Source organism: Gekko japonicus, unplaced genomic scaffold, assembly GCF_001447785.1.
Source record: "Gekko japonicus isolate JY-2015 unplaced genomic scaffold, Gekko_japonicus_V1.1 scaffold48, whole genome shotgun sequence".
NCBI lineage: Eukaryota > Metazoa > Chordata > Lepidosauria > Squamata > Gekkonidae > Gekko > Gekko japonicus.
This window is the reverse complement of record NW_015174273.1, coordinates 993,321-1,020,007: the sequence shown is the minus strand read 5'-3', so window position 1 is coordinate 1,020,007 and position 26,687 is coordinate 993,321. Positions and strand designations below refer to the sequence as shown.

At 43.0% G+C, this 26,687-nt stretch overlaps 1 protein-coding gene across 1 annotated transcript in view; it reads right to left on the bottom strand.

Annotated features, from left to right (window-relative positions):
* Positions 1–26,687, bottom strand: part of DNAH6 (dynein, axonemal, heavy chain 6) — a 267,936-nt gene that overhangs the window by 123,005 nt on the left and 118,244 nt on the right. The window contains exons 46-53 of the mRNA XM_015423720.1: positions 20,473–20,625; positions 19,985–20,125; positions 17,554–17,796; positions 13,162–13,329; positions 9,359–9,594; positions 6,207–6,468; positions 3,765–3,888; positions 1,651–1,847 (exon numbers count right to left, since the gene is read on the bottom strand). Of these exons, the coding sequence (XP_015279206.1) occupies positions 1,651–1,847; positions 3,765–3,888; positions 6,207–6,468; positions 9,359–9,594; positions 13,162–13,329; positions 17,554–17,796; positions 19,985–20,125; positions 20,473–20,625 (1,524 nt within the window). The remainder of the gene's footprint in view (positions 1–1,650; positions 1,848–3,764; positions 3,889–6,206; positions 6,469–9,358; positions 9,595–13,161; positions 13,330–17,553; positions 17,797–19,984; positions 20,126–20,472; positions 20,626–26,687) is intronic.

The window sequence follows — 26,687 nt, the reverse complement described above, 5'->3', positions numbered from 1 at the left end:
TAACAGTATATAAAATAGAGCAATTCAGCAGTCCACAGATGTCTGAGGTTGTACAAGAACAAAGAATGCTAAGGACTGCTAATGAACTGTGCAACCCTACCCAATCCCTGTCAAGTGGCTAAACTCCCGTGGCATCACAGTGTAGGCTGAGAGAGAAATGTCTCCTGGAGGTCTGGGATAGAAGGAGGGCTCTTTTTGTAGCAGGAACTCCTTTGCATATTAGGCGACACACCCATAAGGTAGCCAATCCTCCAAGAACTCTACAATAGCCCCTGTAAGAAGAACCCGTAAGCTCTTGGAGGATCGGCTACGTTAGGGGTGTGTCGCCTAATATGCAAAGGAGTTCCTGCTACAAAAAGAGCCCTGGAGTGGAGGTATCTACTTTGAGAAGGAAGGTTGACTGTTTTTTGATTCTTTGAAAGTGCCTGGATCATGTCCTGGAAGCCAACATCATTAGGGGAAACGCACATAGTTAACATGTGAGAAAGAGCACCTGCTGGAGAGCACTGCGTCATGTGAGTACTGTTCCGATAGAGAAACGAGGAGGGCTTAATTGCAATAAACCAATCTGGAAAAACCTCTTCCCTCCTGTGTAGACTTCCACGTTTAAATACTCATTTCTGATAATGTATACTGTTTCCACAATAAATTAAAAAAAATAACTCCCTGTAAAAATATTCCTTGTGTAAAGTTTATTCATCTCACTTCTGCTGACACTCCCTCAAATATCCTGGCTGAGCTTTTATTCACTCAGAAGCGTGTACCTCTACTTGGTCTCAGACTATGAATATTGGTATGTGGGTCATGGTCTAAAAGTCCAGGGTTTCTTCTATCTAGCAAGTGTTAAACCTAAGCCAGCAGATCCATAGGCACAGGTCAAAAAGTGACAGAAGGAAGGTTGCTTCTGTACACTGGGGTATTTGGTGCAGGCTCCAACTGGAAAGAAGGCCATGTTCAAAGAGACATATATCTAGTGAATATGTGTGTTCTGATCACACATGGCAACAATTTCAGCATGTAAAGGAAACAGCAGCTCATGCTGACCCAGCAGGAGGAAAGACATGTACCAGTGGAGATGTGTATGTGTTTCCCATGACTGAAAAGAGTGATCCAGAAGTAGGGGCTGCACATGCATTGCTTCAGTCATACAGTTTGAACACCACTAATCATGGGTTCAGGACATGTGACGGAGAGGGATATTCCATGCTCCTTACCTTCCACTGAACAGAGGTCCAGCAACATTCAGTGTCATATGAAAGGGGCAGCGGATGTATAATTTCAGTTTTGGAGATACATAGCAGGAAGATCATATATCTGCAAATGAGTACTGTAGACACGCCTCCCGGGCATAAAAAGAGTGCGTACAGTACCCATTGGCAGATGAGTTTCTACCTGTTATGTGTGGGCCACTGAAAGTTACTGCGTACTTTGCAGAGAGGACAAACTGATACTGGTAACTCACTCTTGGACACTGACAGTGAAGAACAGGGGCATTCAGCTGAACAAAGGGGACTATTTTCCCTTCTGCCTTTTTATGTTTATTTGGCAGATTAAGTTTTGTCAAGAAACACACAAGAGTGCCTATGAAATATACCATTTTTAACAATGAAATAAAGTCCATATAGGGAGAATGAGATTTCTTTTACTCACCAGTTGTCTATAGAGAGCTGTAAAAGCTCCAAAATAGGCAACACAGGCTGCGGCTATGAACACGTTTCCAATGATGTTTGAAATCTCCGCTTCAAAGTTCAAAATACTCTCTTCCCACCGGACCTGTTCATCTCCTAATGCAGCAGTGAGTTTCCCAGCTCGAGTAAGACGTGCTTGAGTCAGCGCCATGGTCCTTGCTGAACAGTAAGAACATTACTCGAATATGGTCATTGTTTGTTTAAAAACAACAATTCATTTTTGGCAAACCATTCCTTTGGGGTTTTTTTAAGCTAACAAAGGATTGTGTGACCCCAATTAGAAGTAAATATCACAAAAGCTTTCACAGTGCAATTTTTTCCTACTGCATTTATGTTGTGAAAAGTCAGACTCGTAGGCATAAATTCTCTGCAGGCAGTTTCCAATCTAGCTTATCACAATTCTCTCTTCTTCCTGGGTTTCTATAAACTGAAGGATGTTTCCTCAGAATGAGTTTCTTAAACAGGTATAGGAGCTCTCCACAGATAGAAAGACCAGAAGCAAAAGCGCTCGCTCAGATGTCTCTGCAAAGAGTTTAGTAAAGGTAAAGGTTCCCTTGCTCGAAAGCCAGTCGAGTCCGACTCTAGGGTTGCGGTGCTCATCTCCGTTTCAAAGCCGAAGAGCCAGCGCTGTCCGAAGACCTTTCCGTGGTCATGTGGCTGGCATGACTAAACACCAAGGCGAACGGAATGCTGTTAGCTTCCCACTGAAGTGGTACCTATTTATCTACTTGCAATGTCTTGCTTTCGAACTGCTAGGTTGGCAGGAGCTGGAACTAGAGACGGGAGCTCACTCTGTCATGCGGTGCACTCGGGTCTCGAACTGCTGAACTACCGACCTTCCAGAGCCTGCAATTCAGCGTCTTAACCACTTGAGCCACCGTTTACTCTCTCACTAATTCATTCAGAGTACTGCTGTTCTCTAATTGCCACCTGGAAATTTCAGTCTTCAAAGCATTTATGAAAAACAGTGCCGCAAGACAGTGGTAGACTCTATTATCGTGAACTAATATTACAGTTACGGGAATTTCAGACATACAAATGACCTCAAATGCATATGGTTTGTGTATACCAGAGGATCTTCCCACAGAAGTCTAATTGTTATTTATACCAGTAAGCAATCCTTGGGATTTGAGCTTTAAGCTGCCTCTTATTTGCCAGGCTTAAAGCAGGAGCCAATTTCTTTTTCTCACTACTGTGAGATAGCAGTAAGAGAATAAAAAGGTGTCAGTATAGCTTTAACCTACCACTGAATGTCGGGCTCCAAGGGATGAACAGGCACTTGTTAGTGCTATAGCACTAACAATTTTGAGATTTAGTTAACCATGCAGGAAAAATAAGATGTGCTTGAGCACCCAGTGGGTCAGTTTCTATCATGGTCACTTGTGGCTACTATATAAAATGAAAAACGGATGTTGGACTCAAACATGTCTGCCATAAGAAAGATGCCTTTGTGCATGCAGATATATGCATTTGACAGAACACTGAATGCAAAACAGTTTGGAGCTATAGCATCTGTGCATGCACATTCCTGGATGTTTATTTCAACTCTTGTTCCTGGATGTTTATTTCAAATCTTGTGTGATCATTGCCTTTTGGAAGTTCTCTGGGGAAGCCCTGGCTCTACCTAGGCAACCAATAATGTCATTAGCAAATCTGGCTGCAACTTCATGTTCTGTGTGTTTTCAGTAAAAAAAAAAAAGAGGAAAGTGTGTAACTGTTAGTTATCATGTACAGGTGTATGTAGCTTCATAACCCTGGATGAACCCTGGATGAAGACTTGACCACCTACTGTAACTGTACAAAAGCTGCTGCAAAACATAATCTACCATGGCTACCATGCAGCCACAAAGCTGCCCGGTACGGTGCTCACGTTAGGGGGGTGAACACTTGGGGCAAGACAAACGGATATGAAACTTGACTTGTGAGTAGGTTGCGGTGGCTGAGCAAGTTATATTAATCAAGCAAGCATGACCGCTGTAAAACATTCAACATGCCAAGTAAAAACACACCACCAAAGGATTATTCTAAAAATTATTTCTCTGAACTTCAGAAAAATTATTTGCCTGAACTACTTACCAAGACTCTCTTTTTCATTCACACTTTTTTCATACTGGTCTTGTAGTTCTTGGATTTGTTCTTCTACCTGTCTCAACTTTTTTTGTTTATCTCGAAGGGTAGCCAACGTAGCATCAAGCTCTGCCTAATCGGTATAAAATAACGACACTCATCACTGATATGTCAAACGCTTTATTTTATTAATTTATTAATTTCCAAAACAGTTTTGTAAGAGATTTATTATTGTACTTAGGACACATTAAAAGTGAAAATGGCTTCTTCTGGTCCGCTCAGTAACTTCTACAGTTGAGCTGAACTTTGAACCTGACACTTAAATATCACTTCTTTAGCTATCAGACCACATTTGTGGTAATTAATTTCACATTCAAACCTTTAATAGCATATGAAGGTACATTAGAATTAGATAAAAAGGTAATTAATATAACAATAATGGACGACATCCTACCATAGGATGAAGGAAGTTCCTCTACCCTGAAGAGACTTCCTCCAGCTTAAGTGGCTCGTCCTTCAACTTAACAGTTGGAGGATGAGCCACTTAAATTGGAGAAAGACTCCTTAGGCTGGAGGAAGGCTTCAGACTTTGCTTAGTGGACCAGTAGGGTACAGGCCACAAAGATAATACTTTGTAATGTAAATGGGCTCTGTATGTGTGTTCTCATGTCATCTATTTTGAAAAATGAAACAAATAGAGAAATCCATTAAAAAGCATAGTTTTTGATGTTGGAAGTGAAGGACTTTGTGCTAATTCTTAGCCTCAGACTTCAGAGGGGGACTACAAGACAGTCAGAGAGATACAGGCCAGGACACTGAGCATCCTTTCCCTCTACTGCTCTGACGCTATCCCTTCGATGTGTAGATTGCTACTCTTCGGGAAACTTCCTTCCTTCCAGTCTTGACCTTCCCTCCACACTATGCTAGCCTTCTCCATCTTGGCAGCATGAGAGCAGGACATGCTTCCTCCATCTCTATCCATCCTAGTTCGTTAGACTAGGTTAGAAACCTACCCTGTCTCTTTCCATCCTAGTTCGTTAGACTAGGTTAGAAACCTATCCCTATCATGCCTAGAAAGGAGTTCCTTATAATAAAGGACTCTTATTAGTTTTGCAAAGATAAAGAGGCTGCGTGTGTAACTTCGTTTCCTGCAGCACACACACTCAAGATGGACTTAGCCTTCAGCACGCTGCTAACTAAATAAATCCAACATCTGAAATGATACCTTCCCCCCTACACATTTACACTATCTCCCTAGTTCATTATATTTCACAAGGGCTTCCACATTTGAGTAGTAGATTCAGCAGGACCAACCTATCAAATCAGGCTGAGAATTTATAAAGCTAATATTTTAGAACAAGCACTCTGAACTATTGTAATCACACATAGTTACAGGTGACTAACTGAGCCAAAATACAAATTGCATGTGTATCCAATTTAAAATAATGCCATATGGAAAGACAACATCAACATTGACATAAATTTCCATGCCTATCAGAATGCCAATGTCATCTAACCACACCACTCCACTTTCAACTGAATACAGATTTAAATGTGCACTCTGGCACAACTAGAGCTGTATTGGGGCATAGATATTAGCAGCATTTTAGTATTCTCTCCAGAGAGCAAGATTTTGGAAGGCCCAATTGCCTTCTGTCATTACTGTCTTAATGAAATGACTGTTTCATGGCTAACTCTTTCCAAACAGAGATGTCTTCAAGTTATCAGATGTACTGAATCAATGTACCCATTACCCAAAAGCCAAAAAAGAATTATGCAGATTTCTGTGCTAAATTTGTTGCTAGTCTCAACAAACCACATGGGATTAACACAGACAACCTAATTACAGCAGCACTAGATTAGAATGCACAGGGCCAGACTTTTCTTTGGCACTCAGCTTCCTGTATCAGTGCTATACAGGCTGCTGGAGAACCTGCCATGTGACTAAGATTTGAACCCACAAAAAGAATACTGTGCAAGTGTAGTATGAATGGGAATATAAAGATTTTCATATATAGGTTTTTTCCTTCTTGATTGTTCATATTCATATTTCTCTGGTTTTTATAGATTTGTTCTTTAAGTAATATTTTATTAGGATGTTAGAAAGGCCTGTTATATAGGCTTCCTCTTGTAGGTCTGATATTGTTAGGTACAAAGTTCATGATTCTGTAGTTCTTAGGGCAAACCTTTCAATGTCTGGGTCAGATAAGATTTTGGTATGATATGAAGAATCCTTGCCCATTATCATTTGGGTTAGGTTAAGTAAACACTTAGTTTGACGTAGATATGTTTCTTTATATCTGGCCAATCAGAGGATTATTACTCAAATTACCACTGTCTTTTGTAACCAATTATGCTGTTTGAATATTGTTTTCTTGATGATGAAAAACCTTCTTTTCGCATTCAATAGTACCAGGACATAAATAAATCCCTCTGCAACTAACAAACTACCTGTGCAGCGTTCAGCTTCTGCCTCTTTGGCTCCACCACCTTGATGACTCGAGAGTATAAATCCATAGCTCTCACCCACATGCACATAGATTTGCACGCCTTTGACACTTTCTCTACTTTTTCCGGCACAAAATCAGGGTTGTTGATATATTTCTGAAGCTTTTGCAATATTTGACCCTTTATGTTTTCTTTATCATATTCTAAAAGCTTTTTCAGGAAATTGGAGTCTCCAAGAAGCTGTTTTGCTGTTGCCCAGTCAGGTCTGAAAGATTGAAAGAAACTGGCACATGTTAGAAAGGCTGTTTCTGCCTCAGAGAATGCATTGCCCAGCATAGTTTTCATATGTACTTGCTAGGATTAAATTTGTGCTCGATAAAAGACCGACTGACAGTTACATTTCTGCATTATACATAATTAATTCCAGCATGGAGAAGAGAGGAAATCAACAAGGTAGGCCTTAGGAAGAAGAAGACAGGGTATGGGGTCACAAAGGAAACGGCGCTTTGATGCCTCACGCTTCAGCTAATGTTTTGCGGTAATGTGAATTGAACTTCAAGTGACACCTCTATGGATTTCACCTAATCCATAAAGACATTTGCAAAACAGGCTGCCAAAGCTGCTATTCCTCTAGAAGGCTGGGCTCTCCAGGTCACTAGTATTTAAATTCTAACCAAGTCAGGTATAAATATATAATTTAATTATCTTCAGGCAGACTCCGAGACAAAATAGTTTGACCTTTATTTTTCTCTTAACCAGCACAGGATCACCTTTATGGCTTAGGCTTTTGAAGTTACAAGGGGAGGCCATTTCTCATCCAAATTTGTGGCGCCTCATTAAAAGTCAATGAAAAGATTGCTGAGACATGCTGTGCACGTGGTTTGTGTGCGGAATATCATTTATTCTTTGATTAGAAATAGCAAAGGGAGAATTCACAATAAGCTTGACACTCATTTGTGATCTTCAGAAGAAGGCAAATGCCATCACTGACAACCTCAATTTTTATGAGGTACATTTATGCCAAATAAGAATTATTTCTAGTGTTTCCTCAAAAGTGACTTTGATTTTTTTTCAAAAAGCTGCTTGTGCTATAGGATTCACTATGAACCATTACATGACTCATTCCACTCTGTACTCTATACAAGCTCATAGCATCTATGAGCCACATTTTCCCTCACCCAAAGTATCCAAAGTGAGTTTTTAAAAAATTGGTACTAATAAGGCTAATGAAAGCTAACAGCTATCAATAAAGGCCCAGAAGTGCCCCCTGAGAACATAAATTATTTTTAGTGACAAAAGTTTTATGAACCTGGAGCCAAACTGTATCTTCCTTTGGCAGGAATTTCCAACAGCTGGGTGCTACAACTGAAAAGACCCCACACTGTGCTTCTACAGTTCTCACCATAATAAAAGAAAGAACACAGAGGAGGAGATTGGATTTATACTCTGCCCTTCACTATCCAAAGGAGTTTCAGAGCAGCTTACAATCTCTTCCCCTTCCCCTCTCCACAACAGACACCCTCTGAGGTAAGGTAGGGCTGAGAGAACTCTCTCGAGAACTGCCCTTGAGAGAACACCTCTGAAAGAACTTATGACTGACCCAAGGTCACACCAGCAGCTGCATGAGAAGGAGTGGGGAATCAAACCCAGTCCTCCCAGATTAGAGCCCATGCTTCTAACCCCTACACCAAACACTCCCCCTCTCCAGCTGATCTAAGTGCCTGGGGAGATACATATAGAAGAATGTGCTCTCTCAGATACATGTACATCAGACCATTTAGACACAGTAATGACACCTTAATATCAAATAATATAATTTAACATACTAATAGCCTTCTCCAACAGACATTAGCTGTGCAACAACATTGTAGTGTCATTAATGTGCAAATGGACACAGAGACTTGCATGTGTTTGGTCAGCTGATCAGGCCACTTCTTCTACACTGCTTTGTAGAATTGTGCCAAGCTAGAAGCCTGCATGATGGCTGAAAGGTCCACAGGAGGATCTCCAATGAGATATGTCTCCATAAAGCTTCCAGATCTTTTAGCTCTTTGACATACACTGTTCCAGTGACTTATGTGCCGTGCAACAGCTTTGCGTGCTGCCATAATGATAGTAGCTACTCCAGTCGCAAGAGCACTGAGTGATGCTGTGCCACTGCGGTGACATTCTAAATACTCTCATGATGCCACCCTTAATATCAGATGGCTATAATGGTGTGCTGGTGCAGTAAACGCTTTTTCTCATCCTAGGCATGGTCTCTCAGCTTAAAAAAGGCTCACATAATTGGAACCACTATCCTAAACACGTGTGACAAGGAAATCAGTGGGATCACACCTCTGTAAATGTGGTTAGGACTGGGGTCTCACCACAGCACATCTTGATTTAAAAGATCCAAGACGGCAATATTTTAAAGGTTAACAATTTGAAGCCTTACTTAGCTACAAAAACTGAGAGGGTTTGTCCTTTTAAAATACTGTACTAATGTTCACTGTGACATTCATTTGCTTTCTGATAACATGTAATTGATGTAATGCATCCTTAAATTCCTTTGGGATGTTAGTAGCTGACTTTGCCTGAAGCATCCCTCTTTATCATCAGACTCCATAATCATTAGCTTATTTGGAAGAAACAGTCAGAAACTGGCCCAAGAATATAAAAAGAGACGTGTTTTACCATTAGGGATTTTTGACTATTCCCATACATCAAATCCACAATCACAGCTTGTCGTGCTCAATTAAATTCACCCCTTAATTTTTCTCCCCCCTTGCTAATTAGTAACGGAGTAATACATATATATCTATGCAAATTCATTTCATAACTTTTGGTAGCAGCTCTGGGTTTAAGGCCGGAAGTAGGCATTATAAAGAACGTGCAGCTGCTGCCAGAACAGTGGCTGTGTGTTTCTTTCTCAACTGTAATGTTTAGATTGACAAAAGGGGTCATGCAATGTCATCATATGCTAAACGTTTGCCACCTCCGCTCCACTGGCTTGTGAGGTGGGGAAATGCAGAGCATGACAACATTGCAGGAGAGTGAGAGCAAGAACTCTTCTGTTGAGAATCGCCTTAGGAAATGGGTGTCACTTCACACCAAACCAAAACGGAAGCTAAAAATATAGTCCGACGTGAAGGTATGGGGTGTACCTGACTTACTTTGCATTGAGAAGAATAGAGATAGCTTCCATCACAGTCATGACTAGGTCCGGGGGTTTAGTGAAAACTCTGATTTCAGAAATGTCTGCTTTATCTAAGGAATCGAGAGCTTTGTTGGCAGCTTCTAGAGCAGGGAGAGCCTCATCCAGATCACGCTGAGCATCATCAGCTATCGCCTGAGTTTCCTCCGCTTTTACTTTCGCAGTGGCTTCATCTTCTTGAACAACACGACGAACCTGAAAGCAAATTAATTGGCCAACGTGAGTTTCCAAAAGTTAACGAAGTGTTGAAGTTCACAAATTTGATTCTCCATCTTTGCTATTTGCTTTGTTCCATGTGTGAAGAAATGAAACAGAAACATATTCTCATGTGGTGCGCTGTAAGACTATGAAAAATGATGCAACGTTTTTTTTAAAAAGATGCCAGTGAAGCTAAAGGATGCACAGAAGTATAAAGGCTTTCCTTGTGATTTTCTTATGCTAGAGCAAACAAAATTTCTGGGAACATTGCTAGTTTATAAAAATGCAATATCTCAGGTGTCTTTCATCAGTGAAAGAAAAGAGTCTTTGCTGACAAGAGTATGTGCTTTGCAAGCAGAAGGTCTCTGTTTTAAACCCTGACATTTTAAGTTATGTCAGACTTTCAAGACCTGATGGCAAAACTGAGCTAGACGGATCAATAATCTGATGTTGCTTGGGTCTTCCAAAATATAAACCAAATCATCAGCGAACGCTTGTAATTTGAATTGTTCTCCTTTAATTTTCAGGCCTTTAACCTCGTCGGAATTTCTTACTATATCATTTAATGTCTCCAGCCCAAATATAAATAGCAATGGAGAGAGTGGGCAACCTTGCCTTGTTCCTTTTTCTATAGGTATCTTTTGGGTAAGTTCTCCGTTGACTATAATTTTTGCCCACTGTTCTTTATATATGGCCTCTATCATGTTCATGAAGTTATTTCCACAATCCCAAATATTTAGTTTCTGTTTCATGAAGTCCCAATTTACATTATCAAAGACCTTCTCCGCGTCAAGAAACATTAACGCCAGTTTTTTACCTGGTTGGTATTCATAATATTCAATAATGGTCCTGTTCACACTAGGGGTTTTGGACCGGGAGCGGGACGGATCGGGGGCGGAGCAAACGGGCGCGATCCCACGGCAACATCTGGGAAGCATTGCCTGCCCGTCCCCGATCTGTCCTTTCCACCTGAAAACCCGCACTACAAAGAACCACCTACCTGCGTGATTCTTCTGCTTGAAGCGCCGCAAGCCGGGCCGTCGGATCGCCGGCGCGTCTTTGCGCCAGCTCATCCCCGGCTCCTAGCCGAACTGCGCATGCTCCGACATGCGCAGTTTGGCAGGCTCCCCGTCTGAACTGTGTTTTCTCCCCGGCATCTGATCGTGCCAGGGAGAAAAGGCGCCGCGGCCCAGGGGATCGTGGGATCCCACCGCGGCGTCTCAACTTTGGCGCGGCTTTTAAAAGCCGCGCTTTGAGCGACTTATCCCCTGCCATGTGGCAGGGGCCAATATCGATTATAGTTCTTATATTTTTTTTAATTTGCCTTTTTGGGACATGTATTATTGTATATGTAATTACAATGTCAAGAATATGTATCGCAAAGAACTGGAAGTCTGACAGCATACCGAGTAAGGAAGATTTGATTAGCATTCTTTTTGAAGTAATTGAAATAGATAAGTTGAATATGTTTTTGGCGGGAAAACCAGAGGAAAAATTTAAACAGAAATGGCAAAATGCCATAAAATGGTATGAAGAAAAGTTGTAATGCTAACCCCCAATTGTTAGAAAATGAGAGATTAATGTATGTAAGTTATGGAAAACTGAAAATAAAATGATTAAAAAAATAATAATAATCTGATGTTGCCAAAACCGCCATGCCTCCGTTTTCTGGGCTCAATCTCCACCACTTTGGTCTGGAACCACCCCACTTATCTTGTGCCTGGTTTGCGCGGTGCTAGCCCACTGCAGATTGTGAGTGGGTGTGAGAGTATCAAAGAAGACGTAAGTCTTATAGGCTTGGTGTAAAACTATATACAATTGATTTACACAAGCCTCCACCTATATATTGCACAGAACGACAAAATGCTCATGCAGACACCAGGTTTCCATCAGGAAGGATACATTGTACAGCATCACATTTATACAAACATTGTCCAATCAGGACCCAATGCTGAGTCACTGTTAATTAGCTCTGCTATCAACTAGACAGAACCGGTTGGAGCCAGCTCTACTGACACTCTGAGCTGTCAGCTCCTGTCAAACAGATTGATATGATCTACAGCCAGACTTATAGAACACATGGATGTTGACAGTGCCCACCTTTCCCAAGAAGGTCCCAACAACCCTTGTCTGAGAATTGTTCCAAAAGGCATTTGCAAGACAAAAGGAGGCAGGTTGAACAGGAGAATAAGCAGGAGCAGACCCCTTTGTGCAGCTGAATTTTAATCATGAAATAGCTCACAACCTTGGCCATGGAATGGTATAGTCCTACCTTGATATCTGGGCTCTGTTTTGCCTAACAGAGAGGATCTCCAGTGACCACAGCCCATAACTGAGAGCCAGTGTGGCTTAGTGGTTATAGTGCTGGATGAGGATCTGAGAAACCTAGGTTAACATTTCCGTTCATTCATGGAAACTCACTTGGCTTAGTGGTTATAGTGCTGGATGAGGAGCTGAGAAACCCAGGTTAAAATTTCCGTTCAGTCATGGAAACTCACTGTGGGTGACCTTGGGTCAGTAACACACTCTTGGCCTAACCGACCTCACAGGGTTCTTGGGAAAATAAAATGGAGGAAGGTTGCAAGCCACTTTGGGTGTCTCCCCCCCCCCCAAGGCTTTTTCAGCACTTGAAATGGTGGGGGGGGGGGAGCAAGAGTGCTGTGCTGCTTGTCCGATAAGGACTGGGCCCTCACAGTTTCTTTAAATCACTTTTAGTCTAGTTGGGCCCTTTGGCAGCTGGTTAAAACCTAACCCTGAAGCCCCCTCAAACGACAGCAAGAGGTGGCATAAAAGAGGTTCTCTCTCACAATTTCCCCCACAGTGAATCTGGCTCCTAGAAGGAAAGGGGCCTCATTCACACGGCACATGTCCAGTGTACATGCGTCTTCTCAAATGCACACGGTAACATTGACTAAGTATAAGACAGCTTCATATATTAAATATGTATTGGGTCAGCTTTCCACAGACTTTTTTTTTTTGTCACAGAGTGAATTATGTGACTTCCACCACATGTTACAGGTCTGCTGGGAATTTCAGATCAGTGGTTTGGATCCCAGAGAGGACTTCTGTGGAAAGAAAAGATATCTGTCTTCTCACCTCAGACTAAAAATGCCTCCCCCCAATATTGGTCTTGTGGGGATAAGGGAGCCCCGGGATCCACACAGTGTTGACGTACAATTTAATTTCCTGATGTTTGTATATTTCAGTCTTTCTTAAAATTAAAAAGCCTTTATTAGAATTAGAGGGAGCAAACGTTTTATTTACTTATATGTAGCATGAATAAACACAGATTTACAGATTCTAGAGTGCAAATTTATCATCTTATATGTTTCAAAGCATTTTTTTTCAAAATGTAGTAAAAATAAGGCATTCAAGAGCTGAGGAGGAGAATAATAAACATGTTTCTTGCCTCGAGCATCACCAGGGCACCCTGTACTATACTGCGACAATGTTTCAAATAAACAGATTTCAGTCAGCTCAGTGCTTAGATGGGAGAATAGCTGGGAGCGGACTGCAAGTATATTATAAACAATTAAAAAAAAATTAACTGGTAATAATTTATACCTGATCTGCATTTTCTTGATCCACTGCTAATTTTTCCATCAAAGCTTCAACATCTATTGATTTCTCCTTCAAAACCGGCTCTAAAGCTGAAAGATCTAATTTCATTTTGTCAACGAGTTCATTCGTCTCTAACAACTTTGTTAAGCCATTCTTCACACGATCTCGAGCCTGGAACATGGTAAATATGATTGATTAATAATATATTGATGACTCCTTTCAAAACTTCAAACAAGTGTTACCATATTAGTAGCACAAGAAGGGTTGATGTGGTTGGTTTTTTTTTGAAAAACAAGCGGTGAGCATTGTACAACAGTAACATTGGGCTGGAACTCTACAGTTGTGAAAAGGCAGAAGGCACTCACAGTGGTGACTCTTTCGTGCCCTGTTCCTATCCTGGCAGCTGCCAGGGAATTAGGGGATAACGTGGGCCAAATGCCATGTAACACGACAGCAGTGAAGAGGGAGAAGCAGCCCTTTGCACTGATGGATCCTCATTTCCAGTGGGACAAAACCCACTCAACTGTGTATAACTGCACATATTCTAATCAAATTAGCATGCATAACCTTTTCCATGAATGCTAAGAGTATAATTGCTTTAAGCAGCAAAAGTTACCTCTCCAGTCTAAGTGACCAGTCAAACGTTTACCTTCAACGCTGACATTTCTTTTAAAATATGAAAACAGGCTTAAGCATACAAGTATACATAAGCAAGGAGCTGCGGTGGCTCAAGTGGTTGAGATGCTGAACTGCAGGCTGTGGAAGGTCGGTAGTTCAGCAATTTGAGACCCGAGTGTGCCGCATGACGGAGTGAGCTCCCGTCTCTAGTTCCAGCTCCTGCCAACCTAGCAGTTCAAAAGCAAGAAATTGCAAGTAGATAAATAGGTACCACTTCGGTGGGAAGGTAACAGCGTTCCGTGTGCCTTGGTGTTTAGTCATGCCGGCCACATGACCACGGAAACATCTTCGGACAGCGCTGGCTCTTCGGCTTTGAAACGGAGATGAGCACCGCAACCCTAGAGTCGGATTCGACTGGCTTTCGAGCAAGGGAACCTTTACCTTTATACATAAGCAAGTTTGTATATAGAAATGCTATGACCCAGCAAGCAACCTTCCATGCATGCAGCGTGCACACATCTGGATGGGCATCCCCTATCTACACTGCAATACTAATCTGGGCCCCACCAAACTGGTTGGAGGCCTGCATTCCCATCATCTGGAACCACAAGCTGTTATATTTGAGTGGCTGCCTGGTATAAGAACTGGATCTGGGCTGAAAGAAACACTTAATGTTAAGCACTCCTTTCATTGTACTTGTAGTGTTTCTAACACAATTTGATTTACTATTTAAGTAAAATATTTATATCCTGCTGTCTCACATGTAGCATTCCAAGAGGTGCACGAGCCTTCAAATCAGCAAAAACAGAGAAACTTGTTGCTCAAACAACAACAGTGTAGCCAGACATCCAAGGAACAGGAGGCCTTCCAAAGGTGCATCACCACCACCCAAAAGTAGCTGTAATCTCTTGCCACCTGTCTAATCTTGGACAGCAGAAGAACCCAGAGGGGATCTTCTGATAATACGCTGAGTGATGGGGCAGGGTGGGGGAAGGGATCCATCAGATATTCTGCACCCAGACTGTCATAGCTGAAACTCAACCAAGCAAAGGCAACAAGCAGGGAGCTATGGGTATAATATCTGATATTAAGAAGACTGTTTAAAAAGTCCACATTGGAAGCGGTACGAGCCCTTTTATCTGAAAAGTCCTTAGTCACAGAGGATTGTCCTGCGTTGAGTTAAATCACACTGACACCCTACACCAAACAAACTTTCTCCACTCATAACTCAGCAAGACGGCTCTGTGCCATTGCATCTACGGCACAGAAGTAATTTTTTTATCTTGACCACTGTGACTCCAGAACAGGCTCTAAAATCAACTCTAGCCTGTGTTTTGGCCAATTGCTATCTTATAGGTATGGACTTTAACATCTTCTTAGCAACCTACAATTTTCTCCTGGGACAGGAAAACTACCGTTCCCAACTTTATTGGTGCCACAGTGCTCCACAGCTACCAGATCCTTCTTTGTATTTACCTACACAGCCTGTTCAAACAGTGCATAAAATCGGCTACCTTTGCCCCAGGCAGGCAAGTCATCATACAGTCGTATCACAGACACATCTTTTGACATTCCCAAGCATCAAATCTCCCACTACCAAGGTACCCATGTTACCCATCCCAGGAAGGCAGTCTTTATAGTGTACCAGTTCACAGCAGGAACGGATCCCTTTAAGCGATTATGATGCCACTGTATCCTGAGACCTTCATTTTCCTTGACAGCAGAGGACCTGGAAGTGGGATGCCTCCGGCAAGTCCAAGAAAAGTCTCATCAACACAGCACTCCCTGCGTGTCTCATCTTCTTCTGTTTAGCAACCTTAGCCTCAAAGGTATGAACTCACTTCCCCGAATGCCAGGATCTCATTGCATTGGGCATACATTTACAACTTCTGCCCAGAAGGCAGACAGTCATACTTACAACAACTTATATAATACACTGATCAGCCTGCCCACCCCCACAATGTTAGCTTTGTTTTTTACCTTAAAGGTACTATTTTAGGACTATGTTCTTTTCTCTCTCCTTTCAACTGGCAACTCTAAATAAATAGGATTGGTACTCAAAGAATCTGTGTAATTTCCTTAGCAACTTCCATGGGGCATCTTTAGTTTGAAAACCAAATGTTTGAGCTTTCTTCGTCAAATGTTAAATCCTTCCGGTTTTAGAATGATTCTGTTTCTTCATCAAAAGCCAGAATATGGCAATTCATCTTAACGTTTGTTAGTGAATACAAATATCCACACGGAAGAGGACTGCACTGCAGCCTCTGTCGCATGTGGGTGGCATCACTGAAATCAATGACATTCGATGAATTCGAGTGATTTTAGTGAGGGTGGTTATGGGTCAGATAAAAAGGGGAATTAATAAGATACATCGCCCCTGTGCATTTCTCATAAAGTCATCTACAATACAGATCCAGCAGAAGAAAGCATGTGCTAAATCCATCTCATAATAGGAAATATAAACACCCAACAACGTATGTGTCGTTTGAAAAGGAAGACTGTCAGAGAGAAATGAGGCACAATTCTAAGCATAAGGCTATATTACTGGTAATAGAATTTAACCTACTGAAACCAGCTGTTTCCTTTTTTCACTCAGCATGGACAAGTAAAGATTGATTAACTCTAAATAGGAAGTAGGTGTGGTGTAGTAGCGTCGCCGGAGCTCAACATAGTACCGCTCTGCCATCTCCGTCACACTCATGTGAATATCTACGCACATTACAGAAAGTTTCTCTTTCATCTTATCGCTTCCAAGGTCAACGGGCAGAAAAAAGGTCCTTGCTACAGAAAGCAGAGCTTCTTTGGGCCACTGAAAAAAGGAGAAAAAGATAACAATAATGATCTCACATATTTATTCAACAACAACAACACCATTTGATTTCTACATTCATAAGCCTAAATCCCAGATGATGAAGGCATTTTCTTAACTAAAAATTGTACTAAAGAAAAAGATTAGTTGGCCAACTGTTTAATGCAGCATTGTTATGAAAGCCGACAGGAGATGAAAAGTCTCTGGTTCGGGTTGGCTCATCTGAGAGAGGTGAGGGGGTACCGGTTGCTTTTCTACAGGGAGGTGGATTGAAATTGTCCACAGAGGCCATGGCCGGGCCCCCCGCCTCCAACCCCATGCACCTTTCCTGCTGCCCACTTGTGCCCCCTTCCTTTTGCCCACTCACTTGCAAATGGTCTGCCACCCATGCTGCTAGCTTCACATGTGCCCAGCATCACTGGGGAAGGGCGTGCAGGTGGCGATCCCAGGAGGACACTGTCCAGTGCTACTGAGAAAAGGGAGTATAGGCAGTGGGAGAGCTTGGGAGTAGGCATATGGAGTGTGTGTGCGAGAGAGTAAGTGTGAGTGTGGGGGGCCTGGTGGTGAGAATAGGAGGGGGGGCTGGGAATTCTCTGCCCAAGTCCCCATCTTAACGTTTGTTAGTGAATACAAATATCCACACGGAAGAGGACTGCACTGCAGCCTCTGTCGCATGTGGGTGGCATCACTGAAATCAATGACATTCGATGAATTCGAGTGATTTTAGTGAGGGTGGTTATGGGTCAGATAAAAAGGGGAATTAATAAGATACATCGCCCCTGTGCATTTCTCATAAAGTCATCTACAATACAGATCCAGCAGAAGAAAGCATGTGCTAAATCCATCTCATAATAGGAAATATAAACACCCAACAACGTATGTGTCGTTTGAAAAGGAAGACTGTCAGAGAGAAATGAGGCACAATTCTAAGCATAAGGCTATATTACTGGTAATAGAATTTAACCTACTGAAACCAGCTGTTTCCTTTTTTCACTCAGCATGGACAAGTAAAGATTGATTAACTCTAAATAGGAAGTAGGCGTGGTGTAGTAGCGTCGCCGGAGCTCAGCATAGTACCGCTCTGCCATCTCCGTCACACTCATGTGAATATCCACGCACATTACAGAAAGTTTCTCTTTCATCTTATCGCTTCCAAGGTCAACAGGCAGAAAAAAGGTCCTTGCTACAGAAAGCAGAGCTTCTTTGGGCCACTGGAAAAAGGAGGAAAAGATAACCTTAATCATGATCTCACATATTTATTCAACAACAACACCATTTGATTTCTACATTCATAATTAATATAAGCCTAAATCCCAGATGATGAAGGCATTTTCTTAACTAAGAATTGTACTAAAGAAAAAGATTACTTGGCCAACTGTTTAACGCAGCATTGTTATAATCAGGGCCAGCGTTGGCATACCTTGAACTGGGGTGGCTGCCAGGTCGCAGGACTTCTGGTCGGGCCCCCCGCCTCCAACCCCATGCACCTTTCCTGCTGCCCACTTGTGCCCCCTTCCTTTTGCCCACTCACTTGCAAATGGTCTGCCACCCATGCTGCTAGCTTCACATGTGCCCAGCATCACTGGGGAAGGGCGTGCAGGTGGCGATCCCAGGAGGACACTGTCCAGTGCTACTGAGAAAAGGGAGTGTAGGTAGTGAGAGAGCTTGTGAGTAGGCATATGGAGTGTGTGTGTGAGAGAGTAAGTGTGAGTGTGGGGGGCCAGGTGGTGAGAAGAGGAAGAGGGGGCTGGGAATTCTCTGCCCAAGTCCCCCAAAACCTGGAACTGACCCTGGTTATAACAGAACTAGCACATTACACCTGACATTCTACTATTAGATTTGGGTCTGTTTGTTTGGGGGTTTTTTTTTGCTTGTTTCTTGAGTGCAGGAAGTGGCATAGCTCTCTAATTGTAAGCTGCAATCAATGTGTACTTTCTTCCCATAGTGTTTCCAATGTGCTAGACTTATATGGTTGCTTTTCCCACTGATAAAGCACTAAGTAATGTATCTGCAAGAAGGACATTCATGCAGTTTACTGTAGTGTGAGCAGTGGTACTTTTTCCTTGTGGTTATGTACATCCCCTAGTAGGAACAGGAATACAGATTAGTGGAATGAGATGTATATTTTGGAAAAACGGAAGAAACCTTTCAGTTCAGCAAGGCTGGCAGGAAGAAGTACAACCAACGGATTTATCAGTTGCGAGCATGTTTTGAGCTGACCTCAAGACACTTTCTAATAGTTCCAAAGGAACTTGACTCTTAGCATATAGTCAGATTTTACATCTTCCATTCCGATCAATTTAGTTAGCTTTAAAAAAAGAAAAAGGCAGTTGAGGGAGTTTTGTGCCAACCACATATATGGTATGACGACTCGTTTTAGTCATTTATATAGTGTTGACAATACTTGACGAACATTATTTTGTAACCACTCTGTAAGCTTGATTGACATTATCATCATTACATTACTGATGATAGTATGAGAGTGGTTTGCCTATGACCAGTGAGTTCACCAGAAAGGTGAGAACTGAACCAGTCTTAAAGCCACCATGCTGAGACTTGGACCTATTATATCAGCTGGAAAGTGAAATGTTGAGGCTAATTTGGTGGTGGTGGTTACTCAGGGAAGAACAAAATTCAGTGTTTCAAGAAAAGCAAAAGAAATACAATAAAGTTTTTTGACTAAGTTAAGGATGTTGCCTGCCTCTTATGAATTGCAAGGAATCCGAGGAATCTAGGGCTGGTCAAGAAAGGCTTTCATGCTGTGGGGAAAATTTCAAAGACCTGGAACTAAAGTTGCCACCAAGTTTCTATTAACAATGCAATTTTGGTGTGAATTTAAAAAGAGAAACATGCAAGGGAATTTTCAAAGAAAGCAAAAACGAAGACTGGAGCTTTTTTGTTTTTTTGCTGTCAAATCACATTTGACTTTTGGTGACCACATAGGGTTGTCAAGGAAAGAGACATTCAGGGATGGTTTGCCTTTGCCTGCCTCTGTGAATTCCTTGGTGGTCTCTCATCCAAATATTGACCAAGGCTGACACCTGATTAGCTTCCGAGATCTGGTGAGATTGGGTTAGTCTGGACTATCCAGGTCAGACTAGCATACACCAAGCTTAAAATGTAATAGAGAATTATTCAAATACTGAATCTAGTATTTGAAGGATCACTCAAAAGAGTTGGGCTGGAGAGGGCAAGATCAATATTTTACCATTTAAAGACAAGCAAAGCATGTTAAATTTTAATTATGTTAGAGGCTGTATGTTATACTGGAGAATGAAGGAAATAACCACAAGCTTAACAAGGAAACAGTGGCTGAAGAAAGCCGGTCATATGTTCTTAAATAAAAATCCTGTGTTACTGGGACATCTTAACAAGATTCTTTGATTGGAACTTAGGTACCTGCACAAACCAATCAATCGTGCAGCAGTTCACAAGCGATGGAAACATTCGGCACCGTGCTCGAAAAGCATCTCCAACAGGACTCATGCACAGAACAATGTGCAGCTTCTGGCGGACACGGTTGATAAAATATCGAAATACCTGAGAAAAGGCCGTCCCAAATATTAATTTGAGTATAAGAAGAAAGCAAGGCAATAATGAGGTTGTTAGCACAAATAAAATCTATAGTACACTTATAAACTGTAGCAAATGATTACTAGCTGGTGAGGAAATAGGCTGCTTGACTTAACAGCCTATTTCCATCTCTCACCTTAGAATCAATCTCTGATATTGGCTGAGAACAACAGCATCATAAGAAGTAATTTCCTCTTCCTTTCGGAGATGGTAATTACACATGTACAACATGCACCATAATTTCAATTGCTCTGTCTGCAGCAAAAATTATTCAAATTACACCTTAAAAATACTACTTGAAATGTTTCTATTACCTCATCCCTATTACCCTCTGCTATACCAGCATCTTTTGCTTTGGGTCTGGTAGCTGCCATCACAAACTCCAGTTCATCTTTTTCAAACAGATTAGGTACCTCACCAGAATTCAGAATGTTGTTTATATCTTCTAGAAACTCCTCTACAACAATCTGTAAAATTTTATAAACAACAGTGGTCACAAAAGAGAGTTAGGTAACTTAAAAATACCACAATCAGAAGCTTACTAGTAAATTACTAGTACACATCATGAGTAAACATTTATTCACTTTAAAATAAAGATCGTATTTTATAAGCATCGGCACACCAAATCCTAATCCAGTCACATATAAACAAGGTGTTGTGGGCCGCTAGCAGCCAGAGACAGTAGATAAGAATTCTATTCCTATCTACATTACAAATCGGAATGCCCCAAAATAGAAGCATGAAATAAGCTCAATGGCATGGATGCCAAGATGCTGTTCAGAGGGTGCAACAATACCCCCCTCATGGTATGGCAGGAGGGACAATGTTTGCCAATTCCCCCGTCCTGCTGTAGACTCTTATTTTGCCCTTCACTTATTCTTCCTGGGGGGGGGGTCTAGTGACCTGTGGGTACACCATTTTTTGGGGAAAAGAAGGCTGAAGTTGGAAGGAAGGTGGGGAAATAGTCCTCTTCAAGTGAGACTTCACTGGCGCTGTATAGGACCCAAGTCAATGTATTCTTTTTCATTTGGCCTAATTATGTATTTATTTGATCTGAAATTGTGTTCCACTCTTTAGCTTTCGACTGTAGAAACATACGTCATTTTTAAAAGACTGCTTACTTTTAACTGATTTCTTTGAGCTTTCATATGTGCAGCCAGACATATGGGTTTTGAAGAGCTTCATTCAGATCTTTCTTGAGCTAAGTGTAAAGTCTGTTTGGGTTTTTTAACACCAAGAGACTTTACCAGCAAAGGACTTCTGCACATTGCATGTTTCCAAATATTTCCAAAAGATCTTTGCACAGACACAGAACCCACATATATGCTTGCAGCGAGACCAAAACAAAGAACATATACAGTTAAAACGCATCTAAACCAGAGGTGACAAACATGCAGCCCGCGGGCTGGATCAGGCCCCCGGAGAGCTTCTATCAGGCCCACAGTGGAACTGGTTGTCTCCTGCTTCTTCTTCCACTTCTGCTGCTGGTGCTGCATTGTAGCTTGCTGTGCCAGACTCTTTCAATCACTCAGGAGAGATAGATAGGCAAACTTCTTTTCCCTGCATTGGCTGAGGCTCCTCTCCCTCCCAGGGGGAGAGAGGGAATGAGTCAGAACTTGCTTCCTGGCCAAGCTGCCTCAGTCGAACAGGAAACAAAGGCAAGCCTTTCTCCCCCTCCATTGGCTGAAGCTCCTCCCTGAAAGGAGGGAGGAAGAGCTTGCTTTGCTGGGCTGCCTCAATCGGATGGGGAAAATACAAACAACCTTTAAGACCAACGAAATTTTATACAAGGTATGAGCTTTTGTGTGCCTTGCTACAGTGTGTGTGTTTTGTTGGGTTTGTTAAGCTGTGGGTCTCCTGGGTGCAACTGGGTTCCCTCCCCCTTATCACTGTATTCATGCCCTCATGATCTAGTCTTTCTCAGTAGGAAAGCAATCTGAACTATTTAGATGAAGAATAACAACAAGCCAGTGAGGTGGATTGGGCTGAGAGTGTGTTTCCAGACCAAGTTCACCCAGCACATTTCCTTTGGGGAAATTTTCCTTTGGGGAGTTTGAACTTAGACTTCCCAGATAGTAGGCTGATACTGACCACTGAGAAAGACTATTGTTTTGTAGACAAACACATAGACCTCAATCTGTGTCAGGATGCCTTCTCATGTTCTTGACCAGCACATAAAGTAATTTATGTACAGAAGCTCGCAATACTCAGCCATTTCATGTTTTCCCGATTCCTAGGCTCAGAACTCTGAGCATGAGATTTCTGTACTGAATGTCAATAAATCAAAAGTAGGTTTGCAGCTTATAGATACACACTTGAACAGCATACTCAAGATTGCAACACCACAGACATTTTGATGCAGCAATTCTGAGCAAGAGGTGTCAGTTATTAAGAGACTGTTAAATAAACAAAACATTAGCAAGAGTGCTAATCTTTTAAGCATGTTTTTATTTTAAGTAAAAAAAACCCACCTTTGTGTTTGTGTGCTTTATAAAGTCTATATCTCATTCCTGTGAGGTGTCAAACAGCACTCCCAGATGTAGAACTGTCAACATTGGATGTAAACTGCCCTTTTTTTCATTGCTTACAAAGCTGTGTTCCCAAAGGTAGGACACGATACGGGTCACCACCTCCAGGCCCACTGGGAAAGAGGGTGCCTTTTAAAGGGCGGGATAAAAATTAAATAAATAAATAAATACCATCCAGGTACATACAGAAAGAGTGATATTCCCTGTAATCTCAGATGTGCTACCAGAGCTACCAGTATTTTCGTGAACACCCTGGGTGATGACTGCAATCCGAACAACAGCGCCCAATATTTGAAGTGCCTTCAATTATATGCAAACCGAAGAAACCTGCAATGGGTCTCTCACATCAGAATATGTAAGTAGCCCTCTGAGAGATCAATGGATGCCATGAAGTCTCCCTTCTGAATAGATGCTATGATGGATTTGAGTGTCTCCATTTTGAATTTCCTTGTTCTGATGCTTCTGTTCAACCAGGTCCAGGATGGCCCTGACATCCCCATTCTTCTTTGGTACTATGAAAAACATTGAGTAGAACCCCCCTCCCCCCGGTTCTGTGTGCATCGGGTACCGGTTCTATAGGCCCAGTGTCCAAGAGATACTGGATGACCCCTTCTAGGAGCTGATGTTTCTGACTAGATTGGTTTCTTGGAACGTGCAAAAAGCATTTGGATGGAATGGAGCTGAACTCTAGAGAATATCCATTTATTACTGTGTCTATTACCTATTTGTCATTTAGTGTCTGCTACCAGTGGCTTGCAAAATTCTACTGATGCTCTCCAATCCTTGTAGCATCTGCTGCTCCAGCATAGTCACACTGAGGTTCCCTTTTTGGTGCACTTAGAGTTCTGAATGAGTTTGTTGAAGGAGGAAGGCCTATTACCCTCTCACTGTTTGGGCTGCTATCTATCTTTAAAGGACCTGGAAAAGCCTGCACATGAAGGACGCTTGAATTCTCAAAAGGACTGAAAAATGCCTTCTAGGCTTGCTGTCTTTCTTCCTGGAAGGAAGGGCTTTTTTCATGTCTTTGTCTTCCACCAGGCATTTGTCATACCTTCCTCAAACAGATTGATGCCTTTGAAGGGGATCGCTGCTACCTTGGCCTGGACCAAGGGATCCACCTTCCAGCTTCTAAGCCAGGTATTCCATCTAGCTGCTACACTAAAGGCCATGGCTCTAGCTGACGACTGGAGAGCATCCAGAGATGCATCTGCCGCGAAAGCAGTTGCTAGGGCGATCTTCTTCAGCTCATCTGTAGGTACATTGCTGCTCGCTGCTGCCAGATCCGAAGCCCAGGAGAATGTGGCTCTAGCAAAAAGAGAACCAGCTGCAGACGCTCTCAGTGATGTCACTGAGGCTTCAAAGTCCCTGCACACAGCCTGTTCAATCTGCCAGTCACAGGGGTCTTTGGGAAAGCCATCCGCCTCCACTGGAAGAACCGAGGTGGAACACAGGCTTGCTTCTGGGTTGTCCACTAGGGGCAGCTTGATTCTCTTTGCAGTTTCTGGTACCAGGGAATAAAACTGGGAACAACAGGAAATAAGGAATAATAGGGTGGTTAGCTTCCCACTCACCCTTCATTAAATTACAAAACACTGCTGGGAGGGGAATCCCTGAGGGAGCTACTCCTGACTTGGGAAGGGTCCCGTCCAATCCTTCAGGGAAATCTGGATCTGCTTCCTCTTTTTCTTTGGTCTTGGGAGAGATCTCCAGGACCTGCAGCACCTTGGGGAGCAGTTTGGTATACAGCTCCTGTGGAAAAAGCCTTTTCTGCAAGGTATTTACTACCTCCTCTTCCTCCGATAGTTCCCCTTCCTCCTTATTAGAGGAAGAGTCTGAGGTCTCAGAATCCTCATCATGAAGACTCAGCAGGGGGGCTAGGGTCCCCGCGCAACTTTTACCTTCCTCCCCGGCCGGCAGCGGTCACAGCAGTGAGGCCTCGCCGGTTGGCCAAGCCTTCCCCCACCCCCTCCCCTCTTGTTGCCACTGCCGAAGCCATTCCAAGAGCGTTCCCTCCGCATGCGCAGTGGACGCTCTTTTACTTTTGGGGGGATTTAAGTATCCCCCCCGATATTTTTTCCAACTTTTCAGATTTTTGTGCACACCTGGGAACTGTCCCAAGTGTGCACGAAAATCTCCCTCCCCCCCATGTGCCCCCGATGTGCGGATTTAGATATCCGCACGCAGGGGGGCGACTTCACTATTAGTATATAGATAGGGTGGTTAGCTTCCCACTCACCCTTCATTAAATTACAAAACACTGCTGGGAGGGGAATCCCTGAGGGAGCTACTCCTGACTTGGGAAGGGTCCCGTCCAATCCTTCAGGGAAATCTGGATCTGCTTCCTCTTTTTCTTTGGTCTTGGGAGAGATCTCCAGGACCTGCAGCACCTTGGGGAGCAGTTTGGTATACAGCTCCTGTGGAAAAAGCCTTTTCTGCAAGGTATTTACTACCTCCTCTTCCTCCGATAGTTCCCCTTCCTCCTTATTAGAGGAAGAGTCTGAGGTCTCAGAATCCTCATCATGAAGACTCAGCAGGGGGGCTAGGGTCCCTATGGTACCTAGTATGGTCCTCTGATCTGCTCTTTTTTGCTCAAGGAGGAGAGAGCGAGGCACTGTTGGCTCTTGCCCTTATGGAGACGGATTCACTACTGGGATGTCTGCCTTGTCTACCTGAAGCCCCCGCTGAAGAACTGCTGTTCTGTCTAGATTCCTGGATGGCTTCCCTAATTTCTTGCCTTATCTCAATTTTAATCCAGGTCAGGAGGTTTACCTTAGGTCCTCCCCTGAGAAATCCATGGATGGGTTTGCCAGTAGGTTGGGAGGCCAGGACAGAGGTGGAAGCCAGGAAGCTGGGTAGCTCTAGACCACACTATCTAATGGTTGTGGGGTGGCTAGGACCACCCTCACTGCCATTCCCGCCAAAAGACAAAAAAAATGAAAGCAAAAGCAAAGTCAGATAATGGCTCCCCTCTGCACCAGCACCGACCCCCTTGGACAGGTCTTACTGCGATTCAGCAGAGGTCTTTAGGGTTGGGGCTGCTTCTCTGTCGTTTGTTGGAGCTGGCCCCTTTCAAGCCTCTAGGAGCCTTGTGGAGGGCCTAAGTACTCCAGTAAGGCTGCCGCGGACTTCACCGCTCCCTTGAGATCGATGGTGGGGGTAGGGATCCAGTCTGAAGGCCTCAGCGGGAGTCTGCGCAGTGGGCTGTGGAAACTAGGAAGCTCCTAGTGCTGTCGGCTCTCTCTGCCACCACTCCGTTGTGATGTGGGGTGTGTGTGAATGAGCTCTTCCCTTCCCTTGCAGACCAAGCAACTACCTTCTCTCTTCTTAGAGAAAGACCGGGTTCACTCTGCTCTTCAGAGTGCCGCCACTGACGTCCTGCTTAGAGGGCATGGCCAAAAAGACTGAGGCTCTCTGGGACAAGCCCCTCCCCTCCAGGATTGAAAGTACTGTCAACCCTGCCCTCGGAGAGGAGGAGCCGTATTCCCAGAAGTGAGGACTGCCCCACTCCCGGGGCCACTGGAGGAATTAAATTCTATACACAGAAAATTAGACCACCAGGGGAAAAGCCTAGGCATGCAGCTTACTTTGTATGGTCTTTAACTATGATCACAACACCTAATATTTATAAAGTTATTTTATGATTATATTAGTGTTATGTGTAAGGTCATTTAGGCTCACCATATTTGGATGAAACCTAATAGGTCATTTAGGCTCACCATATTTGGATGATCCTGGATTCATTGAGCCTGGAGATGCAAGTCACAGCATGTGCTTCGAACGGCTCCACTTACTAAGAGGGCTGTGAGATTCTCTCACGGATGCAGACCTAGAGACTGTGAGATTATTGTAATGTGCTTTATACAAGGCTGCCCTTGATGACCATTCAGTGACCTTAGCTGAGACAGACTGTTACTATTTGCTTTGAGATGTGGCTGTTGTTACAGCACATTGTACTACACTCCAGCATTTGCACTGACTCCTGGTTGCCTTCTGAATAAGAT